The sequence below is a fragment of the Corella eumyota genome, chromosome 1 (assembly GCF_963082875.1).
Source record: "Corella eumyota chromosome 1, kaCorEumy4.1, whole genome shotgun sequence".
In the NCBI taxonomy this organism is placed as follows: domain Eukaryota; kingdom Metazoa; phylum Chordata; class Ascidiacea; order Phlebobranchia; family Corellidae; genus Corella; species Corella eumyota.
This window is the reverse complement of record NC_137490.1, coordinates 16,089,831-16,113,913: the sequence shown is the minus strand read 5'-3', so window position 1 is coordinate 16,113,913 and position 24,083 is coordinate 16,089,831. Positions and strand designations below refer to the sequence as shown.

Sequence of the window (24,083 nt, the reverse complement as noted above, 5' to 3'; positions counted from 1 at the left end):
TATATTTATCTAAAACAGCTTGATTTACTCAAAATGCAGTTTACGAAGTATACTTTGTACGTTTTTTTATTATCTATTTAAATTAATTATGCATTCATGAAACCCACGAAAAGTGATTAACGGATTCTCTGTAAAAGGTAAAATATTAGTTTTAATGTTGAACTATAATTTGTGTTATAGGTAGTTTTATTTTCTGTACTTTATAAAGTTTTTACATTCGTTATTTAGTATAAGCGTTATTTAAAACAACTTAAACAATCTGACAATAGAATAAATACAAAATTTACTCTAATTAAAATATTAATAAACATATACCTTTGGGCAACAGCTTAAACTATGTTGTTCTAAAAGTCATTTAACCTATAAAAAAGTTATTTTTATTCAGAAACACGTTAAAAATGGCAACTACATCACAACTTCCACAAGGAGTGTTGTCATCTAATATCGACTCTCCAGGTTATAGATGTTTACATTGTTAGCAAGTTAATAAATGATGTAGATAACAAATGTAAATAAAGCAAACTTAATTTTAAATTAAATACTTATAAGTTATCACGATTTTAAAGTTATAAAGTATTGTTACTATACAGACATATTTTTAAAGGTCATATCACAATTTATTTGTTTTAACTAAGACTTTTTATTAGAAAATCTAGACATCCAAAAGTTTGAAGGAAGACCAAAGAATTTTGGTCCATTAAAAAATCCAAGGTAGTTTTAACATCTCAGCTAAAAATTTTGGTCTTACTTTGTCAAATTAATGCAAACTTATTGTTTTTCATTTCACTGATGTTAATTTTATAAGGTTTTTGAAGAAAAAAAAAATTGATGTACGTATGATATGATATTTGTTGCAAAAAGTGTTTTAGTTATGTATTTTTATGTTGTAGTTTTCAACCAATGCAATCAACAAAAAGAGGTTTACGAACTGTTGACTTAGTTGTTGAACCGCAAAAACATGTTGATTCTCCAACAACTAAAGTCATGAAAGAAATTGAAAAGGTTTAGAAAAAAATTGTTTTAATATCTACTGAAGATTTTTGTACTGTCTTTTTTACACGATACTTAAATTTAAATAATTTGCGTATTTTATACTAAAATTTTTAACATATTATTTTAGGTGAAAACAGATTTATCAAATGAGGTTGCGGAAGTTTCCAACAAATTGCTTGAAATGCGGGAAAATGTTACAACCACTCAAATCCAATATAATACCAAAGCTTTGGAAGATAAATTAACACAATTAACCGAACAGCGATTATCTCACTTGGAAAGGCTGCAGGCCCAACAAACACAATGGCAGGTGGGTTAAAAAATTAAGTTTTATTCTTGCCACTATATAGAATAAATTTTTTTTGTAAATTAAAAAAAAAACTATCATAAACTCTTTTTCAAAAAGTTAATTTTATCTAGGTACAACTCTTACAAACAGTAGAAAAAGTGAACAGCATTCAAAATAATCTAAATGATGGTAAAATTTTTATTTAGTGTATACAATTTGTTTATTTAGTAAAATATTTATAAGGAAAAAATAATTTTTTTTTTGATTCAATTAATATAGTTAATATTTCTCCCATTTTAAAAAAAAAATTTGTCTATATATTGATAACCACCATACACCTTTATCTATAAAAATAAAGTGGAAAATCAATATTTTTTATACAGAACTCTAAAAAATATTTTTTTACGTCTTTTATGTTTATGTCTTTTATGTAATATCTAGGTTTCTAATTTTAAAAATATGTTATTCATTTTAAGGTGATGTAAAGTGTAACATGAAATCTTCACACTTACAACATCAAACCCCTTTTCAACTTGCGAATAACAAGGAAAAGTAAGCATTTAAATTGTTGTTAGTTTATTAAACAAATATAAAAGTTTAATAATTTTATTTTTAGATGAATATATTTATTTAGACTTAGAAGTTTTTTTGGAAAATGTTTTGTAAGAATTTATCTAGTATTTACAAAACTTTAATGTTTTAAAATATTTAGAATAATTAGTCTTATTCCTTATTCTATTTTTAGAAATGAGCTGTTAACTACTCCACTACCACGACAATATGCACCACAACCTTCCAACACTGTACAAACCCACACACACGATCATGTCACTGGTAAAATAAAAATTTTAATTTAAATATTTAAAAATTTTTTGTGAAAAATTCCAAACAACTTTTTTTTTTATGGACTTTAATGACTATGGATTTTTTACTATCACAGTCACTTTTTTGTTGAAATGTATATTCTATATTTTTTACAATAAAAATTTAATTTAATAAAATCAAAAAATAGAATTGATTTTAGAATTAGTGGAACTGCAGATGCCCCCTAGAACTATATTGATTTTACTATTTATACCTGTGCCAAATAATACTCGAAAAAGAGGAACAAATAATTTTTCATTGCGTCATAATTCATGTTCCACAATTCTATTTTTATCATACTTCGAGATATGCCCTGTTGTAATTTGCATGACGGTATTTTTAGGAAACGGCCAATTTTTGCAAGATATATTGGATCAGTCGGGTCTGTCACGGTTCGAAACACCAAACAAGCATCCGGACACACTTCATTCGTTACAAAAAACACGGCCTATTCAAAGGTATAGAATTTTTAGATGTAGTCAAATTTTTTTTACATAATAAAAGAATTTTTAAAAAAAAATTAGCCCCCTTAACAAAAAATCCCCTTTGTATTTAGTATTTACAATTGTTACTACATGCAAATTGTACTGGATTAAATTTACCCTGTTATTATCCTGTTATAAGTTGTTTAAATATACATTTTATTGAGCTGTAATTACAATTATTGAAGCCTCACAATAAAAAGTCCCTCCAGCTATTCTTGGCATTAAAATTTCTTAGTGATATAAATATGACATCATATTTTTACTTGGGAATAAGACTGAAATTTCCTTTTTTTCAGTTTCATTGTGCGAATGTTATATTAGGATTAGTCATCTTGGCTGGTGTTTTTAAATTAATTTAGTTGGCATTTAAATTAGGTTTGCAAGATTAAGGCTTAGTGTGTAAAGTATATCAAGAATTATATAATTAAATTATATATAAATATATATATTTGTAAAAAATGGACAAAAATTTCAAAGTGTATTTAATTTTAGAAAAAATATTTATTTTAATTTTAAAAAAATGTAAGTGTATTTAATTTGTTGATTAACTTGATTTAAGTGCGATTTTTTTTAACTTGTTTATATTAAAAGTTAGCGTTTAGCAGTTTTATTAGTAAATTGAACGGTGCAAACTTTTACGTTTTGCTTAAAATCGGAAATCCGTCGTTTTCTTAACGGAATAACAATACACATATCTCGTTTGTTTTTAAGCGTGCCTACTCCACGTACACAGATTTTAATGGGAGAATTTGTTTTGTTTTTGCGAGCTATTGTGGTTAGAGTTCGATAGGCATCTAGGAAAAATAAAGTGTTATTTATAGCCACCGATTTAATTCTGCAAAAGAAGTAGGAGAAAATAACGCCTTGCCGCCTTTGCGCCGATAATGCCCATCGTCGTTATAATTAAAATGTTTGCAAAACCGAATTCAAGTCAGTTTTTCATGAATCATCTTCATTCGTTTTACTCTCCCTTTTATCCCATCTTATAAACCGCCCACGCCTGTACAAACGCTAGGAAAAAAGGCTAGTTATAATAGAAAGAGAGTCAGGCTTACCTATAGCATTGAAGTAGCCCTGTGACTCACCGGCGAAATATTTGTGCGCACGCATCGTATACCAATACTTCCGCCAAGCTATTATTAGCTTGCACGACCGCGCAGTCGTGTCATACGTAGGCAGATAAAATACGATGCTGTCTTAATTCAATTTGGGCGCGATTTAAAATGTCAGATCGCTGCCAATCTGATACATAATTTTTTAATCCAAATAAATGCTGTTGGCAGGCCGCGCGAATTCGTGTCAACCGATCGTATATAGCCTCGCGATTATGACTCACGACGGTTCAATGACGTCATTGCTCGGCTGTGTTTTCGCTCTGTGTGTCTGGTGTAAAAGGCAAACTATGACGCACTCTTTTTTATGTGTATGTGTGTGCACGCTCGCCCTCTTATACGCATTGTTGGTTTTCGTTTCTCTTACTCACTTAGCAGGGCCTAACATTCGAGTTTTCCAGGTTTATATTCGATGACGCTCACTCAAGAGCTCTCTCTTTCGCATAACTCGATGACGTTTGGGCGTATACGTCAATGCGCGCTGACTATTTTGCCCGAGCTTACATCGCACTTTTAGCCTTGTCACGTCGCTACTAATGACGTTTTCGGAATGGTCATTTGTAAGGAACTATTTTGACGTTTTCGGAAGGGAAAAAATTCACCTAGTAAATGTGAAGGGTGCGCGTAAGCTTTAGTTTTTTAGAGTATGACAAATACGGGTGTAAGTTGAGTCGTTAGGTTAATTACTAAGAGTAGTTACGTTCTATATTATAACGCGTTCCGCAAATATCAAGCCAGAAAGAAAGGTGAATTGTTAGTGCCCTTGGGCTCAACATTAGACTAACCTTTAAAATATAACATGCCTGCTAGTTGAGGTTTAACTATGCATATTTAAATAGATTGAGCTTTAAATAACAACTGTTAATGTTTTAATATAGAATTTGGTTCATTTAAGTTGATTTAAATGTGATTTACTACATTATTATCAAAATGTCGTCTAGCAGACAAATGCGAAAGCATTGTTATTTGTGTGATTTTCATCGAATGCCCTGGGCTATGATTTTTGATTTTTCTGAACCTGTTTGCCGTGGTTGTGTTAACTACGAAGGACCGGATCGTATTGAATCGGTGTTGGAAAATGCCCGCCAACTTAAACAAGGGCAGCATTCACTTAGAGCTTCAAGCAGCTATGAGCAGCCAAATGGAAAATTAAATCCACCTGCTCACACACAATCAAGTTCCAAACGACTGTCACCAAATAAAAGTGCACATGGTTTTGATAGCAGTTTATCAAAACATGCAGAGCAACCTCGCCTAGATCGATATTACTCTATTAATGCAGATGGCAAGGGTATCACGACTAACTCCTCATACTCTTTGTCCCAAAACAGTTCTGCATTAAAATCATTTAGCAACCTTGGAGTTCTACAACCAACTCATTTCTCATTCAAAGACACAGAACAAAGAGCATCAGCTACATCCACTACCCGACACAATTCCCTGTCATCCATGCCAATATCTCAGCATATATTCCCTAATGGTTGTCTAATTGGAAACTCACAAAGCGTTTTCCCAGTATTGGCTGGTAGAGGGTTGGGTTCTATTCCAAACAGCAGTACACGATCTTCTAATAATGAACAATCTGTACATGCCAAAGACTCAAAGGGAACTGCATCTCCAAATACAAATTTGCCTTCACAATCGACTTATAAAAGTAGTGATAGGCATCATCATGGTCGACACAATTCTTTGTCTTATCATTTAATGGAGGAAGCACGAAACAGTGGAAGCATTGTGATGGAAAGTTTAGCAAGATTAAATCATTGTGCACCTTTTCAAATTCGATTTAAAAAAGATCACAGTCTGACTGGAAGGGTATTTTATTTTGAGGCACCTTACAAACCAGGAATGGATTATGAGCTTAAGACCTACATTGAATATCCGGTTGGATCTGGTGCTGTTTTTACTAGTGCATCTGGTGTTGCAAGGCAAATGTTTCAAGATACACTAAAAGACATGGGCAAAGGTGCACTTAGTTCTGGTTACAAATATATTGAATACGAAATAAAACATGGGTCAGGACATTGGCGATTGCTTGGTGACTTACTACCTGATACAGTAAGAGCTTTTAAGGACAACATTCCATCTGAATATCTTCCTGAACCTTATATTGACCCTTCATATCCACAACTTCCCATAAGTAGCAACATGAGTGGACTTGTTAGCCCAAGTATTACGAAACTGGCAGTTTCCATGTTGCCTTCTGTTTCACGAAAGCGCAAAGGGTCACCTGAAGAGCATCCAGGACTGTCTTCTTCGACTGCAATGTCAATTGAGATGACCAGCTCTCCATCCGCTTCAGGATCCATAACTTGCTCTGCTAGTGATTTGTCATCAAAAACGTCAACACTTCCTATGGCATCACTTGGTTATGTATTACATCAACAACATTCTGCCAATACAGTTCCACCAAGTCCATCTGTGAAATCTAAGGACTCCCTTTTTGTTCCTGACAACAATTTCCAGATGAAAGAGGAAGTAAAAGGGTCTCCAGATGAAAGAGGAAGTGAAAGGGCTTCATTCGAAGCAATGTCAGGTGGAGATCCTATTGATTCTTCACCCAAGGGTAATAGCCCCACAAGTGGAATTTCCACAAACAGTGGCAACAAATCAGTGAGGACAAACAGTGTAAGCTGTTCACCACCATTTGTTGTACAATCCCCAACAGATGGATCACCCTCCTTGGTTGCCAATGATTTAAGTAAATCACCCGACTCAAGGGCTGACAGTAACTGGAGAAGGATGCGAACAAGTAGTGGTAGTTCAAGTGGTACGAGAACGCATTTAAATGTTGCCTCAACTAAGACAAGTCATCTTTCCTCTCCTCCCACTCCATCTTCTACTGGAGCACCAAGCGCTAAACTTAACGGATCTGGGTTTGTTTCATCTGGGCTTCCCTTAACTTCCCCTGTTCCAAATGGACAGAGCAAGCCTCTGAAATGTGTGTTGTGTCAGGGAAGACTTGAAGACACACACTTTGTACAGTGTCCATCACAGGCTATGCACAAGTTCTGCTTTCACTGCTCGAGAGAAAATATACGAGCGCAAGGTGCTCGCGGGGGTGAAGTTTATTGTCCAAGTGGTAAAAAATGTCCTCTGGTTGGTTCCAGCGTTCCTTGGGCATTTATGCAAGAAGAAATAACTACAATATTAAATGGTGGAAATGAAATAAAAAAGGAAAATGTTTCCAGCTAAAAACTTAAATGCTGAAATTTTTTGTTTTTTATTATTATTTACTGTCCTGAAAATGTTTTATTTTTTGCTCAAAAGTGCTTATTAATTTGTAATGTATTTAAATATGCTTTTCAGTACTTTGATTCGATATTGTGACAAAAAAGGATTTTGCCAAAAAATATGTTTTAGAAAATTAAAAACTTTAATTAGTACAAATTGATTAACTAACTTGCCATAAAACTTAAAACATTTAAACCCATATAACTAACTAAAACAAAATTAAAACACTTGTGTTTTTTTTAATTTGTTTATTTAACTAAGTATATATATATTTTTTTAAAACACAATAATAAGTTAAAATTATTCACATTCCAACCTCAGAATCTAATTGCGAATAAAAAAAAAAATGTTTTAATTTTTTATTTTAAACAAAATTTTCGTTTGCAATCAAAAAATACATTTTTTTAATATGTGCAGACAGTTTTAATTTTAATTAATAAGTTATATATTAAAAAGCTCTTATATTAACCCACAAGTTCCAATGAAAAGCTCTTAGTTTGTTGTATGTTTTTATACAATTTTGCTTGTTGTTGTGTATGTAAATAAAAGTCGAAATAAAAAATGACAAAATTGTGCAAACAGAAGTTTCATGAATATTTATTTTAGCAAAAAATTAGAGTAAGGAGAAAATGTTACAGTTCAATTTACCTTAACTTCATTACTATGAACTGAACGGCATGTGGGTATTTTTTTATCTATATTTAGAACCAAATTTTTTCCCGAACATATAATACAGACAGCACTCTGCATACAAAGTTACTTATTAAATCAACAAATGAACTTCAAAAACCCTTGACATATCCTATTTAGGAAATTTTTATATATTATTAATATACTGTTAACACATTGGTGATTTTATTCGTTTTTTCCCTTTTATGTCACTTTACTAAGGATTGGAAACCAATTATTTTTTGGTTATTAAACATAAGTTTGGTAAAAAATGTAATAATTTGTATTTTGTGTAGGCTTAATCCAGATAAAAATATGACAATTCCATGTGTTCCTGCTCATATAGAAACAACATCAAAATCTAATCCTTATGAAGATCACTTAAAAGTAAATTCCCCTTGCTTGCTAATCGATATTATTTAACAATTAGTTAATATAATAAAAGTTTTAAAATAAAAACATAAAGTAGTCAAAAATATATTTGCAATGGTTATAAGTTAAATTACAGTTTATTTGCAATATAGAAAATGAAGAAGGAAGAAGACTTAGTCGATATATCTAAGAATTTTCCATCATCCATTTCTCTTTATATGGTAATCATATTAATACAACTACTAAGATCGATTTTCCTTAAACCTGGTTAATTTTGAATTTCAAAATAATAATTTACATGCAAAATTCTTTGCTGATAATATTAAAATTCTGTTCTTACAAATATTTTAAATTATTTAATTTTTTAAGCCTACCTCAATTCCAACTCAACCTCAAGCTCCCAATTTACTCGACACAGCTCCCAGTGGTTACAGTGTTGTTGATGAGTTTCGAAAAAAACTGGCTAAGCTCGAAGAAATGAGACAGAATTTGGACGGAAACACCTTTGCCCTCGAACGCAATACAGCTCAGTTTCAATTTGACTCATATCCGAACGTTTTTAAAAATCCACCCATCGGGAATAAGTAAGTTAAAGTTTTTGCAAGTTTATGTAAAAAGTAATGAAGTGTCTCTTTATGAAAGTTTCTTTGATTGATTTTTCTCTGACTAACTATCGGACAACACAATTTTAACAGGCCAGAAAATGAAAAAATAAGAATTGCAAAGTTGGTAAATGAACAGATTAAGACTTCTGCTTTGAGTGTAAGTTTTTGGTTGTTAATAAACATTAAAGATTACTTGGCGATTATTTAACTTAATAAAATAAAATTTGCAGAACATGACGAAGCCTGTAGTAAATGAAAAACCAACAAAATTACCACAACCAAAAGACTTTAGAATAAGAAGATTGAATGCAAAACCTGTTGGAAAAGTTGGAAAGAAGGTACCCAAAGAAAAAAAAATCAACGGTAAACTAGCACTGGTTATTAACATTCTTATATTCTGAAATTGTTAATATTTAGGTAATCCACATAATTTAAGTGTAAACATGAAAATTTGTGTACAATATGCTTATAAAAGATAAATAAATAGACTAGAACTTAAAAAAATGTTTTAACTAAATTAACTTTTAACGATGTCAAATACTTATTGTCTTTCTGCAGATGAGGAAGTCGTCACTCATGTTTATGGAAGAGCTGCTTACCATCCCCGTAGAACAACCGTTCATTCCCCTTTTATGCATACCTCTTCACCCAATAAACAACCAACTTTCAGGACACACAGAGCCCTACAAACTGTTTCAGGTTACACAACTTAAATTATTCTAAATTTGGTTGCATAGATTAATTTAAAGGCTTATTTGTTATGTTTAGCTTACACAAATATTTTGTGATTTAAAAAAATATTTTTATCTTTTAGCAAACCAAGTAAAATCTCAGAAGACCCAAACAGTAACAGAGCAGGGACAACAAACAAGTTGGAAACCAACAATGAAGTTTAGTGGGAATCATTTTCCTGCTCAAGCTATACAACTTCAACCTCCTACTGTTGTGGTATGTAAAAAGCTAGTTCAATTGTTTATACTGGGTGAGATTTGAAACTGCAAAAAAAACAAATGATATATTTATTTTAGGAAACTGGTCCAATATATATTTCATCACCAAAGAAAGTAATTCCAGTTTCTGTTATTCCAACCAAGAAACCCACAAAAAGTAAGATAATTTTATTTTAAACTGCTGCGATTTTTATTCCAGTTATTTAAATTTAAATTAATTTTAGGAAAAATTGCCAAATCTTAAATCTGGTGATTTGGGTTTGTATATAAATATTTATATTTTATTTAAATAGAAGCAAAAGTTTTAAGCCCAATAGCGCCACCAAGTCCACCAGATGATGAATTACCTGGAAACTCCACACAAGAGAGCATGACTGATCACGAGGTAAAATAGAATTTAAATTACTCATAATTACAGGAAAATTAGCGGCTTATATTTATCAACTGATTTGATCTCTGTTAATTTAAATTTAGTTGTGTGACACATCAACTTATGTTATGTAATATAAATAAATAACTGTAATTCTTTGTATCAACTTGTTGAAGGTCGATTTAAAATAAAAAACATACCAGATTATCTAAAAAAAAATTTATATCATTTTCTTGGAAAAAATATAAAAAAAATGATTTAAAATTTTTTTTTAACAGGAGGAAGAAAGTTACACATCACCTGTTGAGTTATCTGGACAAGGTAACAAACCAAAACCTCAACCAACTTGTCCTCCATGTAAACCTACAATTAAGCTTCCATCATCCAAAGATATTGCTAAAAAATGCAAACAATTAAGTCTAGAAGAACAGTAAGCAAATTTTGTATTAAAAAGTTGTTGTTATTCTTGATTTAAAAAAAAAAATTTTTAAAATGGATTTTATTGTTTTTGTTATTTTTTTTAGAACTGCTGCTCTTGTTGAAAATGAATTAATGGCAAGAATATTAAGTCATGTTTGTCCAACTATTCAATCTCAACAAGAGGATTCTAATTCAAATGTCTCAGGTTATTAAATTTTAATTAAATACGAGTAAGATGTAAAATTTAGTTAACTGCATAAATTTAACATAACTAAAATCTTGTTGTTTAAACTAGGCTGGATTTTATTGTCTTTGTTTATTCCATTTTAAGCCAAATCTTATGTGGTAAATTTTTTTTATTTGTACAGACATTCCAGTTATAGTTGACACTGGAATTAACTTTTCACCTGAAGCAGTTGAAGACATGGTGGACAATGAGATCATTAAAATCATACATCGAATGACTCAGAACTTTATTCCCACTATGCCTTCAACTTCTAGCAGGGAACCGAAATTTGATCCCTCGCCACCCACTTCTGTTGTTTATCAACCAAAGACTCCACCTGTTACACCTAAACGTAAGTATCATTTTTTTTTTTTGATTGGATCAAATTTAATTTCAAAAAAAAATTATTTTTCAGCTTAAAAACAAAAATTAATGCGTAAAAATATGTTTCTATTAAAATAATAAAGATTTTTTGTTTAATATATTTTTAATTTAGCCACTCCACCACCAAGCATAGTGCAGCAGTCATTTGAAGACATTAAAACACCGAGTTTATCTGGTGACTACAGCAGCCCTGAACCTTCAATTGTGTCTGAACATCATACAACACCCCCTGCTTCTATTCAACAAGAATTTGAGCCGGTTCCTGTTACGACCCCACAGGTAAATTAACTGCAGAATTATATACAGCATATATACAAATTAAAGCAAAACTTACATTTAAACTTTTGTATTTTGTAAAACAACTTATATATATTTTTTTAGCAAACCCCACCTTCTACTCCGGAAGCCCCACCTATAGTTGATCCCAAACCACCCAAAAGTAAATCCCCTGAATCCTCTGAACCCCCCAGTTTAGTTGACCCATGGGAGGGAAATCCAATGGATGAGATGGGGAATGAATTACATGGTCCTGTCATCAAGTGAGTATATTTAACTATTTTTTATTCTTTTTTTTATTTAATTATTGTAAGATATCTAATATATCAAAAAAAACATTTTTTATTTACCAACAATATTTTTTAACTTAAATGTATATCTTTTTTTATTAAATATGACTTGTTTATGTAAAAACAACGAAATTATTCTTTAAGTGATAATGTCTTGATATTTAAAATTTTTATTTTGCAGGGTGACAGAATTGCCTGAACCCGATGCACAAAACTTGGTTGTTCGAACTATCACCCCAGAACCTAAAGAGGTTGAGTCACTTATAGAATCAGTTTCTACTGAGAGCCAATCAACTAGTGAAATTACTGAACAGGATAACACCATCTCTGATGGCCAGCTTATTATTAGTCATGGGGAATATAAAGGAAGGAAAATTGCAATGGCAAATATTGGTAAGTTTTACTTTGTTGTTTGTTTTTTATAGAACATTAAATTAAGTAACCCACTAAGGATTAGACATTCCATTGTATATTTATGTTTTTTATTTGTGTTTTTTTATTTCAGATGAAATATCATTGAATGAAAACAGTTTAGAAGATACAATGAAGTATGCAGAAATGCTCATAGATAATAAGGTAAAAGTTTGCCAATTTTGTAATAAAGTAGATGCCTGATAAATATAAACAAACAGTACCAAGTTATTCTTCAGTGATGAAACTATAAGAACTTTTTTTTTATTTAGAATAGTGAATTTGGAGAGGATGTAATAAGCGTACACAATGATACACCAGGAAATATATCTAATTCTTACTCGGAAAATTCTGCAAGAAATTCTTCAAACTCTGAACCAAGTGTTGGTCAATTCAGTAAGAAACCAACTAAGATGAAAAAATTTCAAAAGTGGAAGTACGTAACTTTCGATCAAATTTTAGTGTTCAAATGACTGATAAAGAATTAAATTTAAGCGGTAAAGTCAACCTTCTAAATATAATTACCTATATTTGTATAATTGAATTTTTAGGTTGTCACATTCTCGAGATGAAGGCAAAAAATCTGATTCTGATGTCAGTGTATCTTCTATATCAGAAAACTTGCCACCGGCACAACCTCCTAAACATCAAATTATTAAAGTTACTAGCATGGATGACTACCAAGGGTAAGTTAACAGAAAGCATTTTTACTTTTTTTTTGTTGTGCTTTTGTAAACAAAATTATTAATACATCATTTGTTTTAAGAACTTCACAAGATAACTTTGCACAAAACTCGACAAACTTTGATGATAGATATTCAACTCTTAACTCCGACCTACTAAAGGTATTGAATTGTTAAAAACTGTAAAACAAAGAGTATTTTTGCGAGTTGTACCATTGTGTAACTTTTATTTTGTTTGTTTAGGATTCCTTGGAAGACAGCAATCGAATGAGAAAGTATGAACAAAATTAAAAATTGTTCATTTTTTTCTCTGTAGTAAATTAAAAACTTACTTCTAGTTGTTTTATTCTTGTAACTTTTTGCAAAACGTAATTTAATGCAACGCTAGTTGTGTTTTTATAATAGCTGTGAATTTATGTAGTTAAAGTTAGATTTTATACTATTTAGTTAGTACATAAAAACATATAACATATATTTTACAATTGTTACAATAAAACATATCTTTCTAGATAAGACTGTTGTATTTTAGGTAGTTACAATTATTAAGAATGCTTGAAATACTATGTGGTCTTAAAAAATAATAAATATTCAAAAATGTTAATTTAAGGATAAACTAATTATGGGGTCAGAGGTTACGTTGTCAACAACAACAATAGAAGCGTGTACTTAAAAAATTTATAAAAGCAAATTTATGTTATTTGCCGCACAGCAGATAAAGAGGTTTTTTAGACTTAAACAGGTCAGCTTTAAAAAACATACTTTTTACTTCAAGATGGGTAAAAAAGGTGGGAATAGCAACATTTAATAAAAAACCATTGCTTGAATCTGTAGAGTGTAGACGCTTTAACATTTAAAGAAAAAAAGCGATCTGTTACAACTATTTTTTCTTATTAAAAATTAATTTAAATGCTTATAGTTTTTGGTGGCTGTCGGTAATTTAATTAATAAAACATGATGTTATCAGGCGATCCTACAAGATTAGATGTGTTAGCGCAACATAAGCGAATGCCATCAGGATTTATTCAAGATAGAAGATCTGTTTATTGGGTTGATAAAATTCCATTAAAGCCTCCAACCAAATTTGGTAAAGTAGTAATAGTCACAAGTTACAATAAAATAAGTCAATTAAAAAAAATAATGTACTTTAATAGCACTTTCAAAGCGACAACAAGAACTTACAAAAAGTAAGGTATGGCACAGTGACTTTAAAGCAGACCGACCCACTCCCATATGGTCTGTGCCAACCGCAGCTCTTCATTACCCTGAGCGTAAAAGATTAAAGCAATTAGCTGTTCCAAAACCTTTCCACCCAGATTGGACTTTGATGAGGTCGGTTTATACCTTAATAAGTGAAGGTGCAAAAACTGCACAGCCAACAAAAAGGTAATGCTGAAAAATAAAATTTATGATTAAGGTTTAGATCATACTTTCAGATTTATAAAACTAAACTGGGGGGTGATGTATTTTGATTTACTTATTTGCTCTGTTAAATGGCAAAGTTCTGTAATATAGAGAAATGATAAACCAATGAATGTAACATAGTTTTTAACATTAATTTTAAGGTTATATGAGCTAGCTCGTCCCAAACAGTATGACCCCCTTTTAATCAAGTCCAACAGTTCGTGGGATTGGGGTGAATGGAAAAGTGACATTCCAGCAAAAGCCCTTGCCAATGTTGACAGTGCAAGACTGGAACAACTTGCTGAATCAAAGGCTACTCCCAAGGAATATGCAGACAATCGACCTGTTATATGGCCTGTCTCTGCAGCTGCCCAAACTGCACAAGTAAAAATTGCTTAAATATTTGTAACTGGTTGGGTAACATTTATTAGTATTAAATAAAATTTTATCAAAATAATTTTCCATCTAATCAAGTTTAAAGATAATTTTAATTGTTTTTATTTAATTTATTAAAGTACTCAATGTATTTTTAAGCCAACCACACGCCAACAACAATTAGCACGCCCCAAAACAAGGACAGCGTTGGACCAGGATTACGATCCTTATAAAGTTTCGTTTGCTGCAAGAAATGCAACAGCATCACAAAGAGTCAGTGAACTTTGTACACCAATTCCTCGCAAGGTGCGACAAAGAAAGGGATGAGAATAAAAAATAAACTTAATTCATAATTATATTGCTTTTTAGTGTAATAAAAATTGTGTTTTTATCATGACATTTTCATTTGTACATATAAGCACTTAAATTTTTAATTACAATTTAAAAATTGCCATAGTAGCTCTACTCTACCTAGTAGTTTTTCTATCTACCATGAAATATTAGTTTTATATTGCCAAAATATTTCCCTAAATTGCCTTAAAGATTACCTATTTACCATATTGCCAGATATTACTTGCATTTTTTATGTTTTTCTGCTAAAATATAAGTAAGTTGTGTATACTCAACTTTGTTAATTGTATTAAGCCAGCAAATAGCTATCAAAGTAACTAATTGTTGTGTTGTGTTTATTAAATATCTTCTGTTATTTTTTCTTAGATAATATTTAGTATTTATACTGGGAATAAGTGTGTTAATAAACAATAATTGACATTTAAATATTAAAATAGAAACAAAAATAGTATACTTACCCCTATAATCCGCAGGAATCACGTGACACGCCAACTCGCGCGAATGTTTACTTTTTCTATATGAAAAGCGTGGTGCAAGGTTTCAATGTTTTGCTTTTCATAACAAAACAATAATTTTAAATAAAAAAATGGATGGTGGAAATGAAATTGTTGATGGGTTAATTAACATATGTGATGTTTGTCACGAAATTATAGCTGTTATTGAAGAAAATCAATACGACGAATGCAAATGGACGACAGATAACAAAATCAAGTAGGATTTTTGTTTTTGTTCACAAAAAATAATTGACAAAAGAATAACTTAAATAACTTTTGTTACTTATTTATCATAGATTTTTGGTATTTTATGTTATTTTTTTAAGCATATAATAAGCCTTTTCTTATCTATTGTATGCAAGTCAAATTATTAAGCTTTTTTGTATATTTAGATCTTTGGGGTTTCTTGATAAAAACATGAAGGGTTTAACTACTTTAAAATGTGCAATACGCAGAGCATTTTCACTTGAAACTAAAACAGACTTAGTTGATGAGGTTAGTTTTAATGCTTTACATAAAATTGATGTTGAAACCGACAGTAACAAAAATCCAATTGTCAAAGATATCTGTAAAATGGACTATGTTGAAAATAAGCAAGTTATCTTTGACAGGTAATTCATTTTTATTGACTTTGTGTTTAAATAAATGTTTTTCTATAAGTAATTGAAAATTATATAAGTAATTGAAATTATTTTTAGCCATAGTGTGACAATTCCATCTCCTCCTCTATCTAGTTCTACAAGCACTAAATCATTCACTGCAAAAAAATATAATTTTAAATCAACAAAATCTAAAGTTGTTAATGTACAACCAACACCTGTTAGTATTGATGATAATTTTCCCGTTGACATTTCCATGGATGATTTGTTAAAAGAAGAACAGTTAATTGAACAGGTGTTATTTTTTATTATATTAATTTTATAGCAAATAAAAAAAATACTATTTAACATTTAAAAAAATCACTTAAATGAAAACATTGAAAATTTTTTATTATAACCTATTTATAATTGGTTTTTAATTATAAATTTTATGACGAAAAAGAAGTTTTTTTACAACATACTATGTCCTTGTTTTTATTTTAAAAATAACAGGCTCATAAAATTTTATAAATTTCTTAATTTAGGAGAATTTATTTAATGAACACCAACAAAATTTTAAACAATCTACAACGACTTCTTTTAAGGAAACTTTAAATATAAAACAAGAAAAGGGTAGTCCTCAAATACAAAAAAATGTATCATCGGAAATAATATGTATAGATGATGATGACGATGATGAAATTAATTTAGATGATGTTTATGTAAGAAGATTGTTTGTGTGTTAAAATTTATTGGGTGTTTAATGTTTGAAAATATAAATATTTATTAAGCTATAATTTGTATACATAAAAACATTTCTGTTAAACCTTTTTAGGCAATTGAGGAAGAAATTCGAGCAAGTCAAAAGGAGGAAAAAAATACAAGTTACTTAAATAATTTAAAAGAAAAATCTTATACCGTAAGAATTAGATTTTGTTATAGTTCATTAATTAATAAAGCTATTTAAATATGCTGGTAGCTAGGTTCATACTAGTTAGAATAAGTTTGTAACACCACTTTATTTTTTTTCAGAATTCTTCTTGTAAATATAATGATTCAGATTATAAGGAAAACAATTTTTCATTAAATTACACGCCCAACAACTACAATTCAAACTACACTGATGACTACCCACACGAATTAGATGCATGTATTGCCGCGGACAACGATTTTGATGACATCATAATTGATGATGAAACAAGCAAGCAGGACACAAGCGATGTCTTTGACGATCCAAATTACATTCCACCAGATAAACAATTTATTGATGTGTTAAAAGAATATTTTGGTCACTCCAAGTTTCGAGAGTAAGTTAAGAGTATTTTGTGGTTTTAAAATAATCAATAGACTGTAAATTAATTTTTTTCCTAGTTTTGTTTTAGAGATTTTTTTAAATTTCTTTAAAAACAAAAAAATTTTGTAATATATTTGTTTTTTTGGTTTATAGAATGCAATGGAAAATAATTAACGCTGCATTAAATGAAGGAAGAGATCAGTGTGTTGTTATGGCAACCGGTAAGTTTAATAAAAAATTTACTTTTTTGTGGATTGTTTGTTTTTTTTAATTTACGTGCTTATAAGGGTTTAAATATTATTTTCCATGAAGGATACGGAAAGAGTTTATGTTATCAATACCCACCAGTATATTTGGATGGAACAGCCATCTGTATTTCACCACTTATATCTCTTATGGAAGACCAGGTATTGAAGTTGGAAACCAACAACATACCAGCTTGCTTTCTTGGCTCAGGGCAAAAAAATAAACAAGAAGTCTTTACTGCTATGATGAGGTTGAAAATATTTTTAATTTAACTGTACCATCCTTTATTATTTTTATTTATTTTTTTAGTTTTTTTTCATATAAATTTAATGTATATGACATTTTACATTTTAGCGGAAAACATAGAGTAATTTACATCACTCCAGAATATGCAGAAGCATGTGCAAGTGTGTTACAAGACCTTAATGCAAGAGTTGGTATATCTCTTATTGCAATAGATGAAGCCCATTGTGTATCACAGTGGGGCCATGATTTTAGAGATGCTTACAGAAACCTGGGTAGATTAAAAAAACTGTTGCCAAATGTGAGTATTTTTGTTTTTCTTTTTGTGTGTAAAATGATAAAAACCAAATTGTTTTAGCAATATTTATTTTAAAACTTTTGAAGGTACCTATAATGGCTCTAACTGCTACTGCCACACCAGAAGTTAGAAAGGACATTTGTGCATCTCTCCAGCTTAAAAATCCACTAGTTACTTGTACTAGTTTTGACAGGTATAAACTATCTTTTTTGTTATTTAATACTGATAATTTCTGAACAGATACAGATTTAGTTTTTATTTTAGCATAAGAATTTGTGTAATGTACTATTTTTTTAAAACTAAAATTTTATTTTCAGAGTAAACTTATATTTGGATGTATATAAGAAGTCTGGTGACCCAAGTGAAGATCTAAAATGTATTATGAAGGAAAAAACTGTGCGGGGAATGAAAAAGTATCACTTTGACGGGCCCACTATTATATATTGTCCTACAAAAAAGGTTTATTTAAAAATTTAATTTGTGAAAAAATATTAATAATTAGAGCATATACAGATTAGATTTCTTTTTGTTGATTTCAAGCAACTTGATATTGTATTAAATTTTTTTTAGGCAACGGAAAAAATAGGCCAAGTAGTGAAACAACTAGGTGTAAAGGTTTTAATATATCATGCTGGACTGTCTATTGAGCGAAGAAGGAAGGCTCACCATTCATTTGTTAGAGATGAAGTGGATGTAAGTTTTAAATAAAGACATTATTAATTTTTTTTATAACTTTAAATATTTCCAACTTTAAAGAAGTATGTTAAGAGCTTGAAGTTCTTTGCTTTTAGGAAATATTAGCTGATGTTGTGTTTTATAACCTTTTCTTATCAATTAGTAGTTAAACAATGTTGGAGATTACGTTTTTTCTGTTGCAGTGTATTGTTGCAACTGTTGCTTTTGGTATGGGTATTGATAAACCAGATGTCAGAAAAATAATACATTATGGTGCACCCAAGGATATTGAAAGTTATTATCAGGTAAGTTGTTTGTGGTATTAAAAGTAAAAACAAACCTAATTAATTGTTTTAGTGTTCTGTATTAAATAATTGTTCCAATGGTTTCTTTTTTTATTTATAATATATTAATAGTTAAGTTATAATTTTAGTAATTAATTTCTATTTACATTTGCCAGGAAATTGGTCGAGCAGGCAGAGATGGTTTGCCAGCAACTTGTCATACCTTTTTCACCTCTGGAGATTTTAATACTAATAGGTCAATTATTATATAATAACCCATCTATATATTTTTACAACCAAAAAAAATGGATGTAACCAAATTGATAAAGCTGCCAGTTTAATAAAGTATTAATCAAATAAAAAAATATTGGAATGCACTTGTGGTTGGGTATATGTTTTTTCTTCTATTAAATTTTGTTTTTTTCTTATTAAATATTAGGTACTTTCTGCATGACATTACATCAGTGAAATATCGAGAGCACAAAGCTGGAATGATTCTAAAAATGGAACAATATTTAACAACAATGTCGTGCAGAAGAAAATCTGTCTTGTGCCACTTCGACAAGAATGCTCAGAGTAGTATTAGCGGGACTGAAAAATGTTGTGACAATTGTAGAGCAAGGTAGACTAAACTTATTTTTTAAAATCTATGTATGTTTGCAGTTTTTAACAAAAATTTACCCTTTTATATATAGAAGCAAAGGTAATTCGGGCACTGGAAGAAATGATCCTGTATCTTACACAGAAGAATCACAAAACTTTGCAACCGAATCCAAACTAATGTTTGAAGCAATTAAGATAACTGGGGAGAAGTTTGGGTTGGGAATGCCTGTAATGTTTCTGAATGGTTCTGTAAGTTGTTTAAATTATAATTTGATATGTTAAAACGAGAAAAAAAATTGTTTATGTTATTACTAAAAAATATTTGTTGTAAAACTGTAATTATCTGATTATGTTTAAAAAATATGTGATCACGAATTTTATTTGACTTTTGTATTTCTGTTTAGAAAGGAAAAAAGATGTTTGATAGATTTGTTAAACATCCAAGTTTTGGTTCAGGGTCGAACCGTACACAAAAATGGTGGAGGGCATTGGGTAAAGCATTATTGTTAGAAGGTTATCTTAAGGAAAAACAAATGGGAAAAGGATCTTTTGGGTCAACTATAGGTGGGTAGTCTTTATTTGCAAAGGGTTAGGGTTATTAAAAAGAAATATATTTATAAGTCAATATATGTTAAGAGATAAAGTAGATAAGAGTTAAATGTTTAAATAAATGAGTCATTTGAAGTGAAGAAATTTTTGTAGTTAGATATTTAATGTATCATTAGGACATTACTTGCAATAATATTTTTTTCTGTCTTATTTATTAAATTTTGTAATAATTATGCCTTTAAATGTTTAAACACTTTTCACAGAGGTTTCCAGCAGAGGTAATGACTGGATTGGAAAAAGAAAATTTTCACCTCAACTGCAGTTGATGTTAGTTCCAACAATTGACCTAACTGACAAAGAAATGAGAACCTCAATGACCCCAAATAGCCAACAAGTCGACAGCAATAAAACGTGGGTTTTTCAATATAAAATAAATTTATTAATTGTATAAGATGTGTTTTAAAATATTGTATATAAATTATCCATGTAACATAAAACATGCTTACATTTTATAAAATTTTTTTTTTATCGAAAAGTATTTTGCCAACTGTGCCTTCTTCTGGTTCTTTAACCAAAGAACAACTAAGAAGGATGATCCTGGGCCCTTACATCACCAGCTTACCTGAAACTAAACCACAAATAAAAAACAAAAATGAGAATGATCAACATAGTGGACCTATGTATAAGTTATTACTTGATCTTAGAAACGAAATTGCACAAGTAGGATTGAATTTTTTTTTGTTCTATATTTTAAATAGTTTTAATTTAACCTATAATATATGTACAATAAAAAATGGTTTTAGGACATGGATATACCACCCCATTTAGTGGCTAACAACAAAGACTTGCTGGAAATAGCAAAAGCTCGACCAAGCAACGAAGCAAATTTGATGAGGGTTGATGGAATGTCTGTTGTTAAAGTTAACAGAATCGGAAAACAAGTTTTAATCGGTATATACCCCTATGTTTATCTTTTTAATTCTATAAAGCCTTTAGAAAAAATTAATCTTTAATCTAATAAAGCAAAGCTGGGTTTGGTTAGTTGAGCGCAGAGCTCTCCGTTTCATTTAGGCACATATTGTACCACATTCTTTACTGTTTTTTTAGTAAGTTTTGTTGTTTACAAACAGCAAATTTTTTTAATATGTAGTGGTCGAGTCATATTGTTCTGCACACAATGCACCACAAGACAACTTTGATGATGATGATTTCTTACCTCACTCGCAAGCTGACCGACAACGTAATGAGACTGGGGTACCCACCACCAAAATTCCAGATACTGTCAGAACAACTTACAATTTATTTCACGAACGTGGCCTTACTTTGGTTTGCTATTAGTTTATGTAACCTTTTTTTTGTATATTTATCTTTATCCTTGATGTGGGAAAGTCTTATGCATGACTTAAACATAAAGTAACATCAGTTACTCCGACCCAGTCTCGAGTTGCCTGTGGCAGTTTGGGATATTACATAGATTATAATTGCCCGATAATTATGCTGCTGATTAAGTGTTGACTTAGCAGGAGTTCATACCATTTATATCGCCTTACTCAAGGGCACTACAGCATGAGGGCAGTTGGGATTTAACCCACGACCTCATGTGTGGTGTGGAAAATGTTCTTACCACAACTATTGTAATATATTGAGAATATTTAATCTTGCTTAAATATTTAGGTGTAGGGTTTTATTTTTACATTCCAATATACTTCTTACATTTTTATAATTGTTACTTAATAGCGTTTTTTTAAATTTTTTTGCCATAGGAAGAAATATCGAAAGAGCGAGGTTTGCAACTTTCAACACTAGGTGGCCATTTATCTGATGCATTCAGTGCAGGATATCCAACTAAATTTCACCAACTTGGAATAATGAAAGAACTTATCGATAAAGTCGAGGCTGTTATAAGGAGACCTCCAATTAATTCTGGTATGTGATTATAAAAATAAAAATTTAAGAATGGTAGTTGTTTTGTATTTCATTTTTTCATCTAAATTTTTTTAAATTATGTGAATATTTTTTTAATAATCTTTTTTACATATTACAAAATAAGGTTTATAATTTACAAAAGCATGTATTTATGCCTATTTTTTCTAAAACAATTTGTTTTAAATAGATATCAGTCGACTTGTGCCCATTAAAGATCAGCTAGGTGCAAGTATTGATTGGGCTCAGTTGAAACTGGTCAGAAGTTATCTGACCAAAAAATTTGGATTACAAACTGTGCAAGCACCAACCAATGTTCAATCTAGTTCAACAACTTACTCAACACCGTAAGTGCAACTAATCTATAAGAATTATTTTACAAAATAAAATTGATCGAATATGTTCAAAACTGTCATTTGGTAGTTTAAAGGGCTTGGTATATTATCTTTCTTGAATACAAGATATACTGATAGTATTTAAAAAAAATGTAAGTAGAAATAAACTTTTGTTTCTAGTACTAGGACATCTTCCACCTCAAAATCATCCAAGTTTCAAGTTCCAACCCGAAATTCCTATTCACCTTCTTAGTAAGTAGACTTAAACAATAATAAATATTCCTAACATTGATGTTATTCAACTTAAAATTATTTTACATTTGCACACTTAATTTATAGCTAGGCTTAGTAGATTAGGTTCTTCAAAAATAGATTAAAGAAATGAATATTTTTAAATGTTAAGCAATTTATTTTAGTTCATCGAACGCTCAACAACCAGGTTTATTATCAGACAACCTTGGACAAAAACGGAACAAACGAGATTTTACTCGGTCGTTTCTAACTCCTTCCTCTATCTCAAACCCTTCAGCAGTCGATTATACATCTGGGTCGGGATTTGACGATTCGGAAGACGAAAGAAACAAAACATCAAATTATTTCAAAGGAAAAGCTGCTTCACAAGTAATTCAGGATTAGTTTTTATATTAATCAATTTAATTTTTAAATAAGTTAGACAATACTAAGTCCTCATTTCTATATATTTTCAACCCCGGTTTAGCTTGCGTAATAAAATTTTGATTTAATTGGGTTTATAAGTTTATTATATCTATAAAATTTAATATGATTTACCGCAACATAATTCATTTAAAGTTCGAAGAAATGTTAAATTATTTATCGGTTTACGTTCGTAGGCTTTTTGTTAAACGGGTAAGAGAATAAAAAAGGGGGTGTTTTTTATTTTTGGAAAAAAGAGATGCTTGAATATTTTGATATAAAAGCCTAATTGTTTTAAAAATAGTTTTTACAAAGAGATAATAAACAAGTAAAACTGTTTTAAAATTGACTTGCAATTTGTGTTATTGCTGTCAAAAATATTGATTTTGATTCAGCATGTACAGGTATAATCAATATTTGTCTTTGGTTGTGCCTCACGTTTCGTGTAACTTTCCTAGAAGTCTGTTTGTGTTTATATTCCTTGACTGATTTTCACACTTTTTTCAGAAGCGAAAATTGCCATCTTGGAGTTCAAGTGGATCAAGTAAAACAAAAAAGTTTAACTTTAAAAAGAAAAAACCTAAGTTTTAGTTTTTCACTAAACAATCACTAAAGTTTATTAGTCGATTTAAAACCTTTCTGCCTAATTGCATTGCCTTAAATTTAAACATTTTTTCTGTTTTAATTGTTTTTCCTTCGCGCAATAAACATTGCAAACTGATTTTTTTGCGGTTTTACGAAAAATATATTTAGGGGAATTTTATTTGGTAGACAAAATAAAAATCATAAACAACAAAACATAAAAAGAATTAAAAAGAATATTAGAAATATAGGTTGTGGTACGGTCAGCAAAAATCCATTTGAAGTATTACAATAATCTGTAACAAAACAAAATATATGTACGGACTTGTTTATTAATAATTTTCTTAGCATGAATAAATTTTATATTGTTATATGTTATCTTACTAGTGTCGCAAAGATATTCGCAAACGTATTCGTGGTGTCCTGCAGTCTCAAAACACTTGTCTTTTTTAATATCAGAACACCCTCTTTCAATTTTCCATTTCCAGAAATGACCTATTAATTCACACTTTATTTTCTTATAACATTGTAAACATTTAATCAATAAATCCAATAAAAATGTTAA

The 24,083-nt window shown here is 30.1% G+C and overlaps 4 protein-coding genes across 5 annotated transcripts; all 4 read left to right on the top strand.

Moving 5' to 3' along the window:
• The first annotated feature begins 39 nt into the window (after positions 1-39).
• LOC145750619 (uncharacterized) lies at positions 40-13,124 on the top strand. The gene is made up of 29 exons (XM_082566693.1): positions 40-137; positions 386-456; positions 648-711; positions 891-1,002; positions 1,121-1,303; positions 1,414-1,471; positions 1,759-1,834; positions 2,028-2,116; positions 2,490-2,604; positions 7,943-8,033; positions 8,171-8,239; positions 8,388-8,602; positions 8,714-8,780; positions 8,854-8,986; positions 9,182-9,322; positions 9,438-9,571; positions 9,652-9,730; positions 9,867-9,958; positions 10,222-10,373; positions 10,468-10,568; positions 10,732-10,941; positions 11,086-11,252; positions 11,355-11,512; positions 11,721-11,932; positions 12,045-12,115; positions 12,223-12,386; positions 12,502-12,636; positions 12,717-12,795; positions 12,877-13,124. Exons 2-29 carry the CDS (start codon positions 399-401, stop codon positions 12,922-12,924), a joined length of 3,273 nt encoding a protein of 1,090 aa, XP_082422819.1. The 5' UTR covers positions 40-137; positions 386-398; the 3' UTR covers positions 12,925-13,124.
• Positions 4,591-7,555, top strand: LOC145745877 (interferon regulatory factor 2-binding protein-like A). Its single transcript, XM_082564060.1, has one exon. The coding sequence runs from the start codon at positions 4,674-4,676 to the stop codon at positions 6,936-6,938; it is 2,265 nt and encodes a 754-aa protein (XP_082420186.1). The 5' UTR covers positions 4,591-4,673; the 3' UTR covers positions 6,939-7,555.
• Positions 13,125-13,321: 197 nt separating the features above from the next.
• On the top strand, positions 13,322-15,253 carry LOC145750628 (sperm microtubule associated protein 2-like). Of its 2 annotated transcripts, XM_082566705.1 has the most exons (5): positions 13,322-13,418; positions 13,598-13,717; positions 13,785-14,016; positions 14,196-14,418; positions 14,569-15,253. In XM_082566705.1, exons 1-5 carry the CDS (start codon positions 13,325-13,327, stop codon positions 14,734-14,736), a joined length of 837 nt encoding a protein of 278 aa, XP_082422831.1. In that variant the 5' UTR covers positions 13,322-13,324; the 3' UTR covers positions 14,737-15,253. The 2 variants fall into 2 exon arrangements, with proteins under 2 accessions (XP_082422831.1, XP_082422839.1); XM_082566713.1 differs by lacking the exon at positions 13,322-13,418 and having other exon boundaries at positions 13,484-13,717.
• Positions 15,254-15,346: 93 nt separating this feature from the next.
• LOC145755016 (bifunctional 3'-5' exonuclease/ATP-dependent helicase WRN-like) lies at positions 15,347-23,665 on the top strand. The gene is made up of 26 exons (XM_082571217.1): positions 15,347-15,471; positions 15,647-15,865; positions 15,953-16,148; positions 16,378-16,554; positions 16,668-16,751; positions 16,865-17,139; positions 17,280-17,347; positions 17,439-17,622; positions 17,727-17,916; positions 18,000-18,106; positions 18,231-18,372; positions 18,484-18,606; positions 18,792-18,893; positions 19,049-19,128; positions 19,312-19,494; positions 19,568-19,724; positions 19,880-20,039; positions 20,288-20,435; positions 20,561-20,744; positions 20,828-20,975; positions 21,175-21,350; positions 21,788-21,950; positions 22,138-22,294; positions 22,463-22,534; positions 22,699-22,903; positions 23,444-23,665. Exons 1-26 carry the CDS (start codon positions 15,347-15,349, stop codon positions 23,525-23,527), a joined length of 3,909 nt encoding a protein of 1,302 aa, XP_082427343.1. The 3' UTR covers positions 23,528-23,665.
• The last annotated feature ends 418 nt before the right edge of the window (positions 23,666-24,083 follow it).